The 19,035-nt window shown below is 39.6% G+C and overlaps 1 protein-coding gene and 1 long non-coding RNA gene across 2 annotated transcripts; both read left to right on the top strand.

Moving 5' to 3' along the window:
* Positions 1–5,555: 5,555 nt before the first annotated feature.
* Positions 5,556–10,035, top strand: LOC146755328 (kinesin-like protein KIF20B). Its single transcript, XM_085525664.1, has 3 exons — positions 5,556–5,744; positions 8,185–9,388; positions 9,829–10,035. Exons 2-3 carry the CDS (start codon positions 8,241–8,243, stop codon positions 9,998–10,000), a joined length of 1,320 nt encoding a protein of 439 aa, XP_085381790.1. The 5' UTR covers positions 5,556–5,744; positions 8,185–8,240; the 3' UTR covers positions 10,001–10,035.
* Positions 10,036–14,692: 4,657 nt separating this feature from the next.
* LOC146755327 (uncharacterized) lies at positions 14,693–16,915 on the top strand. The gene is made up of 3 exons (XR_014938134.1): positions 14,693–14,941; positions 15,482–15,624; positions 16,638–16,915. It is a non-coding gene; the product is annotated as an uncharacterized LOC146755327 (long non-coding RNA).
* Positions 16,916–19,035: the final 2,120 nt, after the last annotated feature.

Below are 19,035 nucleotides of genomic sequence, written 5' to 3'. Positions count from 1 at the left end.
TTGGTGTCATCAGCAAACTTGCTGAGGGTGCACTCCATTCCCTCATCGATGTCATTAATAAAGATGTTAAAGAGCACCGGTCCCAAGACAGACCCTTGAGGGACGCCGCTCGTTACCGGCCTCCACCTGGACATAGAGCCATTGACCACCACCCTCTGTCTGCGGCCTTTCAACCAATTGCTTATCCATCTAGTTGTCCACCCATCAAATCCACCTCCCTCCAATTTGGAGATGAGGATGTGATGGGGGACCATGTCAAAGGCCTTGCTCAGGTCCAGGTAAATGACATCGGTCGCCTTCCCTTCATCCACCAACGCCGTCACTCCATCATAGAAGGCCACAAGATTAGTTAAGCATGACCTTCCCCTGGTGAAGCCATGCTGGCTGTCTCGGATCACATGCTCGTTCTTTATGTGATCAAGCATGTTGTCCAGGAGGATCTGTTCCATAATCTTCCCAGGCACAGAGGTGAGACTCACCGGCCTGTAGTTACCCGGGTCGTCCCTGCTCCCCTTCTTGTAAATGGGAGTGACGTGACCCTTCCTCCAATCATCCGGGACCTCACCTGACAGCCACGACTTCTCAAATATGATGGAGAGCGGCTCAGCAACCACCTCAGCCAGCTCCTTCAGGACCCTGGGATGCACGCCATCTGGCCCCATAGACTTATACTCATTCAGTCTAAGGAGGCACTCTCGGACTTGCTCTACCCTTACAGTGGGGAGGGATTTACCTCCTTGGTCCCCACATGGAGGGATGGGGGTGCAAGACTTAGGGACGTGAAAAAGACTAGAATCCTGGCCACCAGTGAAGACCGAGGTGAAGAACTCATTCAGCACCTCAGCTTTCTCTTCATCTGTTGAAGCCATTTCTCCTTTTAAATTTACCAGAGTAGGTACGCCCATTTTGGCCTGTCTCTTCTGGCCAATGTACCTGTAGAAGGTTTTCTTATTGTTTTTCACTAATCATCCATGACTCTACTGCCAAGGACAGTGGGGAGTACCCCTGTGAGACAGAGTACTCCATAACAAAAGCCAGGGTCACTGTGCAAGGTGAGTTGAAAAGCACACTGGAGATGGCATGTAGAGAAGTCGAGGTAAATATCTGCAGCCTGTGGGTGATGTTTTTCTCTTCTGTTTCCTTGAGCAGGATCAATTCTTAGTTTTCAGAAAATATGATGGATTAAAATCTTTTCCTTAAAATAATCTGGAAACTGAATGATTCTCCAGTGTGATGTGGATCTGGGCAGCCTGGTCTGGTGGTTGGTGACCCCTTGGAGGGGGTTTGAAACTAGATGATCTTTGAGGTCCTTTTCTACTCAGGCCACTCTATGATTCTGTGATCATTCTATGATTCTATGATCTTGGGTGTTAGTGAGCCAAGAAAAGATGGCAATCTGAATTAGTCTATATTGAATATGTGTAATCAAAACTATATGCAGTTTATCAGATGAGATCCTACCAGCGCATGTATAATGGTATTGAACTTTCCAGATATCTACTGGAATTATCAAACCTATGTAAATGGGTGGACTCTGTGGTCTTCTTAGACTCTTTGCATCTCTATGTGATATTCTGAAATGAGGGCAAAGGAGATTCAGGACACCTCTGTATGCTTGGGACTTGTTGGGGTAACAAATCCCTTTGTCCTACACCCTCATCCTTTTTTTTTTCCTTCCAGAAAAACCTAATTACTTTATCAAGGAGCTTTCAGATGTGAAAATTGAAGAAAGTGGAAGTGCACTTTTTACATGTCAGAGCGAGAAAGCCGCATCCTTCGTCATATGGAGGAAAGGCATTGCTGAGCTCAGGCCTGACAGGAAATACAATAGGGCACAGAAAGGACGAGACCTGCAGCTGTGCATAAAAAATCTGGAGAAAAGTGACAGTGACGTGTACACCTGTGACATTGGTGATGCCCAGTCCAGAGCCAAGCTGGTTGTACAAGGTATGTGTGAGAGCCATATGACTGCGCATCCTGTTTCTCCACTACCAAGACATTATCCTGGTAGAATTTGTACATTTATGGCAGGTCTTTGGGGCTGCAGCTGTCTGGCCTGAATAGCGGTTCACAAGCCATGCACAGAGCAAGCTGCACGGAAAGGGAAAGAACTACCGACTAGAGCAGTGCCATTGAGAACTTTATGTATCATTTAAAAACCAAAAATGCTGATGTACGGTGAGGCTGGTGACCCAGAAATCAGTGTGAACTTTCTATCTCTGACCTTTCTGAGTTAAAAATAGTCCTCCAGAGTTCTAGGCAAAAATTCCCTTATGCTGCATTCTGGGTAGTTGTCACGGTTTGAACAAAAATCTACCTGTGTCCATGACAGTGGGGCCACAGGCAAGCGAGGTGCTAGAAGGAGCTGAACCTCTGTCCCAACTACTTCAGAAGCAGCCCGAACCCCCTCGTACATGGCTAAGATCTCCTTCTCACTTGGAGCGTAGCACTCCTTAGACCCTTTATATGATCGACTCCAAAGTCCCAGGGGTTGGCCTTGGGTTTCTCCTAAAGCTCTTTGCCACAAACTCCAAGTGGGACCTTTCTCTCCAGCAGCAGTGTAGAGGATGTTCTTTACATCCTGTCCCGTCCGTACTGGCCCCAAGGCCACGGCACGGGCTATCTCTTGTTTTCTCTGCTCAAAAGCCTGCTGCTGCTCAGGACCCCATGAGAAATTATTCTTCTTCCGTGTTACCTGATAGAGGGGGCTCACTGTGTGGCTGTAGTTTGGGACATGCACTCTCCAAAAGCCCACTACTCCCAGAAAAGATTGGGTCTCTGTCTTGTTGGTGGGAGGAGACATAGCAGTGATTTTTTCAATCACATCTGCTGGGATGTGTCGATGCCCATCTTGCCATTTTACACCTAAGAACTGGATTTCCTGCGCAGACCCCTTCACCTTGCTGCGCTTAATGGCAAAACCAGCTTGCAAAAGAATTAGGACTATCTGTTTTCTTTTCTTGAAAATCTCTGCTGCTGTATGGCCCCACACGACAATATCATCAATATACTGCAAGTGTTCGGGAGCAGTAAAATTATTCATGCTTTATATGATGTTATGATGTGGAATACTGATAGCAAAATTACAAAATTATTAAACCATGACAACCTGGTATTTTTCTTTTTTTTTTTCTTCAGTATTTTCCTTTTTTTTTTCTTAAATATTTTCCTTTTTACTATTTAAATGTTATGGGCACATCTTATAGAAACACAAGGCTGTTTACAAAGAAGTGCATGATGTGTTGCTGTATGATGAGCAAGATACATCTATTCTTCATCTAGCAGGAATAGCTGCTGAGCCTTAAGAACAGTTTCAGAAAGCTTTGGGAATTTGGGCGTTTTCCTTGTTTCTGCAACACAAAATGAAAATTTACGCTGTATACAAAGAAAAGGGGAGTCCGAACTTGTACGTTAAATTTGAAGGAGATCAATCTGGGGTAATATTTAAAAAAAAAAAAAAAAAAAGGGAGTGTGGTCATCAAATACTATAAAATATATTAGCTGTTACTAGAATGCCACTTATCTTCCCCCCATATGAATCACTGTCATGTTGTATGTGAATTTGTGAGGTGGGTTTTGAAGCTGAAATTAAAAACTTCTTGTATGGCTGTCTTCATAGTGGCTATCCAGACTATCTGTAGAAATAACAGCTATTATGTAGTCAGCTATTCACCAGTTTTAACTGATTATAAATTACGTTTCAGGGTGGAGAACATAGCATAGTGCCTGACACCTGTGTTGATCCTGAGGGCATTCTTGATTCTGTGCATTATGATGTCATGGATATTAAAGAGCAAGCTGAGGCAGCACATAGTTCCATTGTATCCCTGGGGGACCCGAAGGAAGATATTGGCTGGTTTGAAAAGCAGCTGGAGAAAACTAACTTTGAACTGATGGAGACCAAAGAAGAGCTAACAGAGAAAAACACCAAACTACTTAAAACTGAAGAAGAGCTGATGCAGAAGAACAAAGGTGAGTTATGCAATGTGAAAGGTAGAAGACAGAAATAGTTCATTAATATAAAAGAGAAATAACCAGTTTGAGTAGGAATTAGAGGAGATGCTCTACCTTTGGAACCATAGCCTGTAGATAAGTGATAGTTTGTTCCTTGTGTATATTCAGGTTCAGCAATTCCACGGTTTTTGGTTATTTCTTTTCTTTTTTCCCCCCTCTCCTTTAAACTGCAACTAGCAGCTTTACGCTTTCGTAAGTATGGGGTTAAATGTTTATATCTTGATTTTTACTTTTATATTGTAATCTCTACTCTTCTTTATGTCTTGTTGATGCAATGTTTTCGTTCCAAGAAATATAGAAAACTTTTGAATCACTCCCAATAAGTGAAGACCACATGCAAATTAATTAATCTGTTCAAAAGCTACCTAAACGTTAGAATATCTGGAAACATTGATTACTTAATAAACTATCTATTGGCTACTTATGTAATACAACCTTTTCTGTGTGTTACAGACTTTGAAATGCAGATGATTAAATTGGATGAGTCTGTTGAGCAACTTAAAGAAGCAACTGAGGTAACTTTATCAAGAAGATGTTGTGTAAAATTGTTTTAATACCAAGTTGTGGTAGCTTAAAATGCTATGAATGCTCAGGATATCTCCACGTTCTATGCAGTCCATAAAACTTTATCCTGACTAATGTACTGCGAGCTACTGAATATGTGAAGACTAGCTTGATTAAGTATGTGTGCATACCACTTCTGGTGGGTTTTGTTCATTTTTTGATGTTTGGTAGCCTGAAGTAGCTCTGAAAACATTTATAGTTAATTCTGTCACTCAGATCTCTAACCTTGTAAGCTTAGCAACTTGACCCTTCTTAGTCTTTGACTGTCTGCATCACTGCAACTTAGTATTTCCATGGTGTTAAAGCTGACTGTGATGAGTAGTCATGTCCTCACCTATTACTTCTTCCAAGAACAAGGCTCCAACTCTATCTGTGAGATTGTGTGGCCTGAACACTTCTGAGGCTTTTCTTTTCATAAGCTACTAAAGATGAATAATCAGTCCTTGGCAGTGCCAGCATGGCTTAACAATCGTCATCTTGTAAGTAAGGAAGCTTCACTTGTGGTCAAGGACACAATCTAAAATATGCGTGACAGAGCTGACTAAGCTTTAAGGTTGGATTATATCTGTCACGATGAAAGTGATTTTAGCAGCTTAGCTGAAGTGTGATGTGATGAACTTGTATGAGAGCTGACCATTTGCTCTTTGACCATGTTTGTAATTTTGTTGACTTCTTGGAAACAGGAAATTCTTTGATAAACCGGTAAACTCTTGATTGTGTGCAAGTCTTTTACTTTGTAACCTGCTAGGCTCTTGCTTTCCCTTGTATACTCTACCGAGTATTGCACTTGTCATTATCTGAAGGTGTACTTGTTCTGTCTGCTATTGAGATTTGTAACTGATGTCTATAGAGTCACCGGGTAAATATTTTAGCTGTATGGTTTTGTGTAAATATTTGCCTACAGAAGATTACTGAGACTTAAGTGCTCCTTTTGTTAAGCTTCAATGTAACTGATCTTATATCAATACAGGAAAAGACTACCTACCATTTAACTACCATTAAAGCAGAACCGGCAGAAGAGAACACTAATAAAGGAACTGAAAGCAGCCAATTTTCAGTGCTTTCAGTTAAAGCACTGAAACAAGAGAAAACTGAGTTGGAAGTGGGAAGAAAGCACAGTACTGATGAAGGTAAGCCTACCGTAGAAGAGCCACCTCCAAAGAAAGGTACAGTTTCTTCCATCGTTGAACAGGGTGTCTTCCAAAACAATAAATTGCTTCCTATTCCGGATAGGAAGCAAAAGGCTGTGAAGCGCGTACCTTATGGTATAAGGAGAAAAGCCACTGTGTTAAACTGTAAATAGAAGTAACTGTTATGTAAATATCCCTTTTTCAGAAGGTCCTATGCTGTTCGTTTTTGAATGCTTAAGAATCAAAGTTTTTTGCACTATTTTTTTCCTTTTTGCTGCTTTTTCCTCATCTGTTGATGCACTTGCAGATTTGGTAATGGTTTTATAGCAGCTTCTTTAGGATTGTTTCAACTGCTGTTGCTGATCTTCTGAGTAGCATCAGCTGTTCAAGTGCTTTTTTTTGTTTGTTTGTTTTGTTTTTCCTGAAGCAACTATCAAAATTGTTGACGACCTGCTAATTGCTCGCTCATGGGCAATATTTGAGCAAAATGGTTTGGATAAGCTCTGATGCGTTTAACTTCACTTCTGGGCACAGCTGAGCATCAGTGTTCCTAGAATTACGGAAGGCATATACAGTGTAGAAGGGAAAATCTAAAACTTAGCTGTAGTCCCTTCCTTTCTTGTATTCCTCTTGCAAAATATGTGCAAGGGAGAAAGTCAAGGCCTTCTTTGGATGAGATGCTGTTCTTGGATGATTTGTTCCTGCTGCCTTTATTTGGCATAAATATTGAATCCTAATGTGACCACTGAATGGCATCACATATAAGCATCTTACCAGAGACTGAGGGAGGGATGTGGACTCCTCCATACTCCAAATAGTAGTGGGTTTGTTCTAATCATATGACCAAAGCTCTCATTTAAAAATTAATGACAGCAATGCTCCACATAGGAATTAAAATGGGTAGCTGATAGTCACAATGTCAGCATGAAGTTTTCTGTTTAGAAGTACTGAGTATTCAATCATGTTAAAATTTTCTTCTATTTGTGAGTATTAATAGCGTCCAATTTCAAAAACCGCTTAATATATATTCTTTAGCTATGTTAAATATACACAGTAGAACAATGAGCACAGGTATGTTGTGCTGGTTCTTTTGTAGAATTAGTTACATAAGTAGCACGAGCAAAAGTGTTTTAGGAGATGCTAGGTTATCTCAGCTTCAAGTTCAGGGTATTTACACCATTCTCTGAGCTTTTAGGTCTTGTTTCCTATGCTCTGTAATAATGCTTTTTCCCTACTTCCTGTGTAAGGAGCTTCTAGACTGAACATTACACATCTTCTCCCTAGTCTTATTTATCTTGCTTTAGTGCTTGCTTGTTGTTTTCAGCATAAAGTGTTTAGATTACTTATAAATCATATTCCCCTCACTAGTGTTGCTGGGAGCAGCAGTCAAAACCAAAACCTGGTTTGGGGTGGAATATGCCACTGCTGTTTCTTCAGTATGACTTTTAAATCAGTTGAGGACTGTATATAAAACTCCTTAGATGAGTTAAGAGGCTGTTTCCATGTAGTACATGTGAATCTGTATGTAATGCAGGCTGCACGTGGGTGCTATAAAATTCTGCATTTCTGTAGTTGTAGTAATAAAAGGACTGTACAAGAATCACCATGGAATATATTGTTGTGGTGACCCAATCCCTAGTAAGTCTTGACTTATATTTATTTTTTTTAATACTTAAAGTATGCATATTATGGAATGGACATAACTGGATTCTAAAGCAATGATGAAATACAGCAGAAGTTGCTTTTGATAGAAAGAAAATGCTTGTGATTTTAGCTAATTGCTCACCAGTTAAAGAAAAAAACAGCCCCAAGCTAATGGAATATTTATGGAAACTTGAATCTGCAAATTTGTACAACTTTATGAGTGAACTTTATATGCAAAAGAGTAAGTGTGGACAGAAGTAGGAATCCTCATATTTTGTTTAGAGATCAACTGAATAAGAGAGACAGATATCAACACTTAAGTGATCAACTTGTCCAGGGTTTTATCTTTCTTTTGAAAGTAAGAGGACTGTGAGTTGGAATGAAATTTCTTAGAGAACTGTTTATCTACCATTTAGATGTAGATGGAGTGATTCCTGGCTGCCTTATAGGGATTGCTGAAGCACGGAAGATAGAAAGAATATAGCTGTGAATTATCTATCTCGTTCCCATGTTTCTTAAATCTAATTAGATTTTCTACTGGTGTGGAGTGGAAGGTTTGAGTAGTGCCATGGTAAAAGTGTTCTTCCAGACTGAAAACCTTTTGCTGTTAATTCTGTATAGAAATCTGAGGCACCTGAATACGTGTCCAGAGGACTTTAATTCCTTCACTAGTATCAAATACTATGTGATGTGAGGGCATGGCTTGCATATTACGACAGTTTTTCACTTAGAAGTTGCTACTTGGTGTTGTGAACTGCTATGTAATAATGATTTTAATCAATCTGAGCTACATTCCTTTTCCCTTTTTTTTGTTTGTTTGTTTGTTTTACAGTAGTTGTAAATGAGAGAAAGAAAAAGAACACTGTAGAGCAAAAGAAAATTGAACACATGAAACAAAAGTGCTCCGCGTACCGAAAGGAAGTACTAGCACTGAGGGAAAGAACTGAAATCTTGGAACGTCATTTAGCTGTGCTTGAAGAACAATGCAGAAGAGAAAAAAATAAAAAAGAAGATTTCAGTAAGCAGGTAACAAGCCTGCGTATTCAGCTTTCTTTTTCTGAAGAAACAGCTGATGTCCTCCGTGAACAAATTCTGCAGGGTCAAGCTGAGTATCGGGAAATTGCTTCTGAACTGGATGAACAGAAATCTATAAATATGACACTAGAAGACAAAAATGCCCAACTAACTAACAACATAGAAGTTGCCAAAGAATATATAATTGATAAAGTGTCACAAGTAAAAGAAATGCGGACCAAATTAGATGAATTATACAAATGTCACTTAGAGTTTCGTGCCATCGGTACTTACTTTGTCAGTGTAAAGGATTCCTCAGACTCTGAAAAAGATGAGACAGGGACATCTCAAATTAGTTCTGCATGCACTCAGTCACAGACTTCTTCCATCTCAGATCTTGTGCAGGACCTCTCCTTTTACTGTAGTCTTGAAAGGATTTGGGAAGTATGCAGAAGTATTGTTGATGTTTACTCACAAAAAAGTCAGCACATCAAAGCACTGCTTCAAGACAATGAAAACCTAAAGGCGGGACTGAATAATGCTGAATATCATAATCGTCAACTTGTAATGAAGCTATGTGAGATTACAACTCACACTAGTCAGGAAGATGATCTTGTGAAACAGTTACATGAGCAAATAGAAAAGAAAACTCGGGAGTTTGAAGAAAAGACTGCAGAAGATCAGAGAGTGATTGCACAATTTCAGGAGGAAGTTGCCAACTGTGAGGTAAAAATAAGAGAGCTTGAATATCGCCTGGAGGCTTCCAAGACAATGGAAGACAAAGTGTCAAAACTCAATGAATTACATAAAGAAAAAAAATCTATTATTGTTAATCTAGAGACAGTTACAGCAACTCTGCAGGAGAAGTCTGCTAATGCAGACAAAAAGGTTGAAGAGTTAAGTAGCAAAGAAGCAAATCTGATTCAAGAAGTTATGCAGCTGAAAAACAGCTTGGAGCAGATGAAACATTCTCTTCGGGAAAAGGAAAAGAGTGAAATGGAGAAAGTGCAACGTATAGAATTGTAAGTAACCACTGAGTTAACTTAGAGCCCTTTGAGAATGAACTAGAGTTAAAAATAGTTAATGGGAACATCCCTTCGACTTAATGCATCTGCATGCTTATCAATGGCCAAACTACTACTTTAGGATGCTTTGGTATGCTACTTGAGTTCCAAGGGAAAACAGGAGTGTGCAAGGAAATAAAGAATAATATGGGGATTTCTGGTGGTTTTGTTGTATATCCCTCAGAATAGCATCTGAATAATTTATTGCTTCAGCATCTGATTATGAGAAGCAAGCTGAAATTCAAAAGTAATTGTTTAAATCTTGTCACTGGTCTAGATAGATTTAAGAGTCTATTTACAATTAGAAACCAACAGGCAGGGCATGGATTAAGCTGTAATTGCTGTTTCCATGAGATGTGTAACAGTAATGTTCTTTGTGTCTTTATTTTTAACATAAGGCTAGAAAATATTCTTTCTGAGAGTTCTGCCCTTGTACTGAATTTGAAAAAAGATTTGCAGAGGAAAGAAGAAGAGTATGCAGATCTAAAAGACAAACATTCTGATGCCGAGAAACAAATTCAGCAAGTACAAAGCGAGGTTTGTAGTCAACTGAGCTATTTTTTTCTGTAAGATTATGCTTGGCTTTCTGCTGTTAAAACTTCTCAAACTTTAACTATGAAGCTGGAAATTTCACACTAGTGTGGCTAGCAGCAAATCTTAGGTAAAGTTGCCATTGAAGCTCTAGAGGGGACCAGAAGTTAAAACATGGTTTCGCATAGATAATGAACAGAGGAGAGTAAAGTTGGTTGGTAGTCTGGAATAAGGTTTGTGAAGAGAATAGCTAATCTGCCTCTGGAGGGGACTTGTTATTATCTCTACGTTACTGGTGACTTGCCATTGGTATCCGTGGTAACTCCAAAGCCTAAAACCTAAGTCTTGTGAAAAAACGCTGATAACTGGGAAGAAGAATGCTATTTACTTGAAGAGAAATAGACTAATTTCCAGAGGCTCTTTAATATAAGCATGTATATTTTTTTTCTTCAATTTCAGCTTCAGTGATGTTAATAGTTAAAATTTAATTATTAAACAAGAAGATATCTTAAAACCCATTTTGCAGGATCTTAGTCTGAAAGTTTATTGGGTCTGCTTGGGGTGGAAAATTGAAGCTTAAAAATGAATTCATGTCTTCCTTGGTAACCTTGCACTTGCTGTCGTTTTCCTACTCAGCACTTGTTTGTGAATTCCTCTTTATTTAACAAAGAAGTATTTGGCCAGGTTGGATTACAGAAGTCTTTTAATGAACCGTGAGCTGTGCTTACATTACAGGTGTCCACGATGCGTTCTGTGGAGGAATCCCTCAGGAACAAGATGGAAGAACTTGAAAGGATTAATAACCAGTTTAAGGATGAGCTGGATTATAAAGACTATACTATCCAACAACTTAAACAGGTATTTTTCTTGCTCTTAATTTTTATTACATGAATGATGCAGGTTTTCCAAGCAACAGGAAAAAGGTCAAAAAAAAAAAAAATTGGAGCAAAATGAAAGTGGCCAACTGAAATTAGGGGTAGACCATGAAAGATATTCAAATAATTAGTCACTACAGAGCACTGGCAGATTGCTTTAAATACAATAATCTGCATAGTAAATACATACGTAATACATGCATATAACCTGATCTTGTTGAGTGACATCACGATATGTTAATTGAAATGTCTTACCATAAACTCTTTTTATCAGCTTGAGTCCTTATTTATGCTATATGAAAAACTTATTAATTCTAGGCTGTCTTAAAAATTCTGCTTGTTTCTACTGTGTATGCTTTTCTTTCAACATGAAATATAGGAGCTGGTGGAAAAGGACCATAATCTTCAAAATTGGCGTGAGGAGAGAGATCAGTTAGTAGAAGCTTTGGAAGAACAGCTCAAAACTTTGGCTTCTAATGCCATACAAAAAGAGACAGAAATAGCAGAACTGAGACAATCTGCCTTAAAGGATTCAAGCAAGGTCAGCTCTCCTTTCCTCCTACCTGATTAGCTACCCATAAATTCTGTAAAACTCCTGTACCTGCTCTTTGTATTCTGGGTGTGCTTCTGTTCTTGAACACTGTCGTATTGACATCATGTGCAACTAACCAAAAAAAGCACCAGATTTTATTGTTGTTCTTCAGAAACAGAATTTCTGTTAATTACTAAAATATCAATTTTTTCAGTAGTTCAGATAAGCAGATGTCAGTTTGATGCTTATGATCCTACAGTCAGACTGGACATCTGTAGCTTTTTCCGATAATTCACAGCATTTCCGGATCCCAAGCTAGGCTCAATACTCAGACAGTAGTTCTGTCTCAGGTTTCTTACTTTCTTTGCTTTCTCTGAGGTAGTATCTACAATGGCATGAAAAGACAGAAGGGGACGTGGAGAGAGATTAAGGGAAGCACCAAAAAGCAGAGGGGGGATGATCTCTGGAAGTTGCATTTCTTATTTCAACATCCAGCTTTTAATCAGGATAGCCAATCTAAGCCGTAGCATAGAATTTCAGAAGCTAAACAGACGACTAAATGAGTTGTGCTCTTTTGAGAATGTTTGGATTCACTTTCTCTGAGAAGAAAGATGTTCTCATAGCAAATCTTCCCCTACAACTGCCGACTTTCTCACAGTACCGAGGATTTGGGAACAAATGAAAGCTCGGGTTATTATATCTTAAGAGAGATGAAGGCTGAAGCACATAAGTAAAATAGAAGAATCAAAATATATTGTATTACAACTTCCCAGGCAATTCTGTGACTACTGCACTTGTAACAGTGACCGTACAAATGCGTGAAATGTTACTGTTCTTGAATAGTTAAGTGTTCTAGCCTGCAATTCTAAAACTGATGCTACTAAGTAATTGCAATACTGCTTGTGTGTGTTAATTCCTTTTGCCAATCCCACAACTCAGCAGTTTTTACTGTTTATTAGGATAATGCAACTGTGATAGAAGAGTTAAGAAAAGAACTGGCTGACAAAGATGACTTTATAAAGGAATTAAAACAACGCATTAACCACAGTAGCCCTCAGTGTTTGCCAGAAAAACCTTTACTTGAAGAAAGACAAAGTAGAAGGAATGACTCTGTAAATGAAAAGGTATGATTATATTTATAGAAAGTCAGTACTTAACATCTTGTTAACCCCTTTTTGTTCTTCTGTTTTCCTAGGAGATACTGGAGCTAGAATCATTTTTCTTAGCATATAGTCCTTTAACTACATATTCAGTGATGAGTACTTGTTGGTTCTTTTTGTCTTCCACTCAAACATGAGCTCTCATCTTCTCAAAACTATTTTATTTACTAGAACACCATCTCTCTGTGTACATTATGGAACTTTTCCATGCAGTTTTCCATGTATTCGTATGTGGATGCTGAAGATTAGGCAGAGGTTTAGCCTTTGGTGTTCTAACATAGCAGCTGTGAGCACGCAGAGTATGGGGGGAATGGATGACAAAACGACCAGCGTTACAGATTTTGTCCCTAAATAATGTCTCGCTTTCTCTCTTTTGGAGGCAGAATACTGCCTGAGACTGTTAGTGAGACCCAGTAGGGTGTATCTGAAGATCACACAATGAATAGATGTTACTACCTTCCCACACTTGTGCTGTGTTTCAGCTTACGTGTTCATGTGGCATCTGAGCTTGAGGTTTTACACTGTAGCTTTAGAAAACTCGAGATATTTTGGAGGTCTAATGCATAGCCTAATCTTTACTCCTTTTAAATATTTACAGCCTAGGAAACAACAAAGCAAAACTAAAACTGGAGAAAGTATTCCATTAAGATGCAAAGCTGAAGACAATTATTTGTCACGTCGATGTACTAGGAGCCTCACTTCATTAAATGAATCTGAGGTTAGTATGAAACTTCAGATCTGAAAATGTTGTGATTGTATTGCTTTTGATAAGGAATGAGTAGGAAAAGATCTCATGTTCTCTAAACAATTCCCAAGTTTTAATTTATTTATCCCTTTCAAGGTGATCAGATCACCTGTTTTTATAGCCTTTGATAGGAATAAAAGCTGTTGAAACAATTGTGTGATGAATTTTTGTCAGGTGCTGTTGAAAACTCTCCTCATGTTAATGCTTATGAAGTGGCTCATGATTAGATAAGTTACTTGGAAAAAATTCATGGAGCCACTGAAACGGGCACAGCAAATTGAACTTATTTTCTTCCTCTGCAGGATTTCTGGATATTGTTTTGTTAGCAGATGATGTTAATCATTCCTATATAAGTTTTTAATTGCTAACTTTCATAAAATAGCAGTTACATATATTTTAAAAACAAAGTATTTATTAACCAACTTAATTCTTGGAAATACAGTGGGTGGTGATACTCCATTCAGATTCTTAGCAGAGCCTGATAAAGTGGCTCTGACTACTTTTTGTCTTTCTACGATCTTTGGTAACTTTTTGAGAGGAAGAAGACTCCCCTCAGGGGGTTGGAACAGTGTAAGTAGTAAAAGCTGCTAGTCTGTGTTTGGGACACTGGAGTTTGCTAGTTACTAGCAGCAGTAGAAGCAGCCATCTACCATTTTCTGATGTCCCCAGCAGCCTGTCTTCCATGTGTTCAACCAGCATCTGAACTCATCTGAACTTGTCTTATTTTCCCAGGATTTTGTGAAAAGTGAGAACACGAAAAATACAAAATCTGTCATGGCTTTTAATTCACCCTCTGCAAGTGACGAGAAAATGGTTGGTTTTTGTTCTAGTTTTGAAGCTAGCTTGGGACTTCCTGTAATTGTGTGGTCACACGAAAGAAGCAGTGTCTTATCCTTATGTGTATACCTGAATGGGAATCTTACATGCTTATGAGCTCTTCCTATTAAATTCCATAAGCTAACCAAAGGGCAAGTCAGTCTGTCCCCAGAGCGTGTAATGGCTGTACTGTGTAATGATTTGGAGGGAAGGATATTGCACACTGAATAGTGGGGAAGAGAAGCTTTAGTGTATTATCGTGTGCTTTTGTAAGTGAAGCCCTTGTATTAAACTAAGGTTCATATCATTAATATGCATGGCAGTTATTGAAAACAGATGTTCACATGTGATAGCAGTATCCTTGGAATGGTCAGAGTATGAGTAGTAGATTTTTCCCATCTGTTGTCTTCTGTTTTGTATGTTTGTTTATTTTATGTAATTAGAACAGCTTATGTAAGAAACAACTGCACAGCTTGGGAGCTACTTTTAAAGAAACTACTGCCTTATTAAGAAACTTTAAGAAACGTATGCCTTGAAATAGCTGAGATTTTGACAACTCCCTAAAGGGTATAAAATTGTCTACATTACTTGCCGTTGTGGTATCATCAGCATAATGAACAGAGGTGTCAGTAGTAAAGCTCAAAATGTCAACTTAAAATAACGTTGAACTAAAATGAAGTTTAAACAATACTCTTGTTTCACATGTTCACATCTCTGTTGAACAGAAATCCGGAAAAGACTACTTCCTGAGAAAGCGAGTACATGCTTCAAGACTGACTAAAAAGAAGGATGAAACACTGCAAAAAGTTGGAGATTTTATTCAAAGCTCTCCTTCTATTATACACTCTAAAGGTTGGTGTAGAATAAGTTTTATTCCATGTTTTCTAGACATTGTAGAATGGCTTGTTTCTGCTGTAGGCTATTAATGTATGTGTTCTTAGAGAACTTGTCTGCCATGTTAAGTTGTCCTTTGATTTATGAAGTAAATGCATTTATTCGTCTCTTCAGAGATTCATTATTACATTTGTGAAAACCTACAAGTATACAGAGAAAGTTGGTTCTGTCTTGTGCTTCTGTCAGCATGAAAGTTAGGCCTGTTGTTTAACTCCTGCTGAAGTTTCTGACTTCCAGCGACTTCTGAGCCATGATTGTCTTTCATACTCCATTTTAATGCGTGCTTTAAGCTGCCATACCTGAAGCTATAAACTGTTTCAGCTATAGAAGCAATAAAGAACCTCGATGAACAAATACAATTTCTGAGTATTTTCACTTAAATTTTACGTGTCATTTATAAACCAAGTTTGTTACGAAGCTTTTTTTGCATTCAGTGATTTAAAGACTCACAAAACCAGTAAGTTGATTGGTTTATGTATCAAAACAAATTTCTTCTAGCCAAGAAGCTGATGTCAGCAGTAAGTTCTCCTAAATCAAGCGAACCTGAAAGTCTCGAAGAAGGAGAGACCAAGCCAAAACGATGCAAAAGGAAGCTGTATTCCACTGTTGTTTCTCGCCCTCTAGATATACCTGCTTCTTCGGTAAGCGATTATACTGTAGTCTTGGCTTAAAATAAACTACTAAGGAGTCCAAACAGACTGGAGGTTTCATCTATTTGCAGGGGGAGGTTGAAAGTACTGAGGTATTTCTTTATTCTACCAAGTCATTCTTGTTGGTCTTCCTGCTGTTCTGTTTTATTTTGTCCTCAAAGATCTCTGTGTTTGGCTGGCTTACAGTTTACTAAGTAGGTGATGTAGCAATCACGGAGATGTCTTCTAATTTGGAATCATAGATAATTTCAGTGTGTCGGAGTGGGATTATTCTACTACATGCTTTTCTAGAGCACAACTTAGACAGCTTTTTAGGTATGCTTAAACTATGATCTCCTGTCTAAGCCAACTGCAAGTTGGATCTGATGCGCCAGTTTCATGACTCTGTCGGCAGCTATTGTGCTAAGAACATTCTTGCTCTGTTGGAACTGCATCTTTTAATTATATTAGAGTCCTTTTTCTGTTCAGCATAGTGATCATTTGCCCATACTGTAATATCCCTCTGAGTTTTTTGATGATTTGACGAATGATAGGGGCAGAAACCAAAATGTTATTTTTTTTTTGTTAGAGGATGAAGAAGATGAGAATTTCTTTTCTCACTGTAGTTCTGAGAACATGGAACTGAACCGAGAACTGAAATTCTGGGCAAGTCATAGCTACAGGGATTGAGGCTAAAAATGTTTTCTGAACGCTTCATGTTTCACAAAACAAGTATTATAATACTCTTTTGAAAACAAGTATTTCAAAATGAAAGCTGCCTTCAGGCTTTCCTCAGATGTGTGTGCTTTTTTAAGATAAACAGGATTTTGTACATTCTCCATATTTGTTCCTTGTGATTAAGCTGCATTAAAATGATCTCGGTATCCCATAGTTTTCTGAATAAAATATAATAAGCAAATGCCATTCTGAAATCCATTTAGGGGAAGAAATATGTTTGCGTGTGTCAAGAAGAGCTTGTCAGTCTTGTGTGAAAAGATGAGTAACTTTTGAAATGTTTTCTTCAGGAATCTGAGGAACAAAAGAAGGAAAGTGATCATCTGATCATCAAGCGACGGCTGAGATCCAGAACAGCTAAAAAACCTTGAAGAAGCATGTTTGTTCCCCTTTCTCAGGACATACTTTTATCGTATTATTAAAACTGGTTGTTAATAAACAGTAACAGTAACTCCGTTGTGTTCTTAAATTTGTATATAGGTGTATGTTGCAGAACGGTGGGAGAAAAGCAGACGACCACACCTGTCATTGACATATGATCAGCGAATCTCATTTATTCCTTGGCTGCATGTACCTTAATAATACGGATAATGAGCTCATACATATTGCAAAAGTGGAGCTCATCATTGGTTCCCAATTACATACTATCCCCGAGTATCTTAACAGCTTGTTGTTATCAACTGAAAGCTACTCCCTTGCTGAGTTCCCAGAACCATGGCTAGTTTCTCACCATCCCAGGGCATCCTGTTGTTCTTGCTGTCCTTGCAGGTGTTATGGCTGCTTGTTTAGCTGCACCATGTTTACGACCCTTCTCAGCTAACTAGCTGTAAAAAACACTCTCAGGAGAAAGGGAAAAGCAGCAGTGAAAGGGAAAAGCAGCAGTGAAAGGGAAAAGCAGCAGTGAAAGGGAAAAGCAGCAGTGAAAGGGAAAAGCAAGACTGAAAGGGAAAAGCAAGACTAAAAGGGAAAAGCAGCAGTGAAAGGGAAAAGCGGCAGTGAAAGGGAAAAGCAAGACTAAAAGATAACAGGGAAGTGAAGGTGACTCTTGTGCAGATGTCATGGTTTTGTAATTTTCATTAAAAACCAGTCAAGACTAATGTGGCCTCATAGCGCTCAATGGAGTCCCAGGGGAGATAGTGGGAATGAATAGGGGTTCACATCTGTATGCCCTGAGGCTGGTGCTCGCCTCTCTGACTGTGGCTTTAGGCTCCAGAGCTGATGCTGGCTTCCCTTTCTGTGGCTTTATGGCCCAGGGCCAGTGCCGGCCTCATGGGCTGGGGCTTCTGCCAGCTGGATACAGCTGCTGGCTGAACTGGCCAGGATGGAGCCTTCCCTGCACAGCCTCCCATGTGCATATCCACCCCAAGAATGGAAGTCTTCCTTCTATGCGTACCCCATTCCACCACAATGAGGAAACCAAACCATTTAGGTACCTGAAATGCTTCTGCTCCTGCAGTCTGGCAGAAAGCAATGCCCTCTGTCTCATGCCATCTCTGCACAAACTGGAAGGGAATGGGGAGACATATGTCAGATCCAATGGGACAGGACTTCACTGGCTGCAGTTTAAAGCAAATCACCCCAGCTCTTGTTGCCCTGTATTGCTGGGTACCCCTTGCCCCTGGCCACTGGATTTCCACGCATGCATCCTTCCTTGGAGCTAAGTGTGCCTTTCCCAGCAGCAAGCAGCGAGCTGGAGTCAGCACCAAAACCAAAACCTCCTTGTGCCTTTTCCTGTCCTTCTTTCACACATCGTCTTTTAGTTTCAGAAAATATGGCCAGACCCCAACGAAACAAGAGCTCTAAGACAAAGCAGCTGCTTTATTTTCCTCCTCCCCTTTCCTCATCTACACCCCGCAGAAAGACCATTTGCCAAGTAAGGGATGCAGCGATCAGGTGTATGAGGGGCAAAGCGAATCAAACTTAATTTCAAAGGCTTGTCTCTTCCACGTGACTTCCCTGAGGTCTGATACAATCATACAGCCATAGAAAGTGCAGTAGTTAAGGGATCATCACTGTCACGATAAAAGTCACAGCATGGAAGATTTAGCGATGGCGTGCTGACTAGAAGGAAAAAACAACACTTACCTTGGAGCTTGTTCATTTTCCCTCCTATCACTGGATATCTTATCATCATATACGCAGCTCTGAGGTTGGCCAAAGCCTGTTGCCATGAGCTTTGCTAAACGCAACAGTGCTGTGGCTCAGAGGTATTACACCGGCACATAGCATAGGAGAACTCCATAACCCAAGTGTCGAGGGAAGAAGGAAGGGGAACTGTTACAATTAATTACGTTCACTAAATTGGTAATTGTAGGCTTCTTGTCACACACTACTGCCTACAGCAAAACAGCACAGATATTGACAACTGTGATTTCTGCATACAAGCAACCACTCGAGGCTGAGTACTCTCTCCTGTCTCTTTGCCATGCCTAGAAAGACCCAGAAGAGCTCAGTGTTCTCTTGCTGTTAGTTTACATCCTCCAAGCACTTCCAAAGGCACGCTGCTCTGTAGAAAAAGCTGAGCTGCCCAGAAAGTTTGTGCAGGAAGAAGGCAGCAGTATCAGTGCACGTCATCCTGGGGGATCTGAAAGCATTTGTGAAGAGAACAGGGAAAGAAGAGGGAAGAGAGCAAAACCAACAGGCACTAGCAGTGCTGCCCACAGGGGGCGGGGCTTGAGGCAGGGCCTG

The sequence above is a fragment of the Coturnix japonica genome, chromosome 33, assembly GCF_054131305.1.
Source record: "Coturnix japonica strain WE chromosome 33, WE-NBRP24, whole genome shotgun sequence".
NCBI classification, from domain to species: Eukaryota; Metazoa; Chordata; class Aves; order Galliformes; family Phasianidae; genus Coturnix; species Coturnix japonica.
This window is presented reverse-complemented; position numbering and strand designations above follow the sequence as displayed.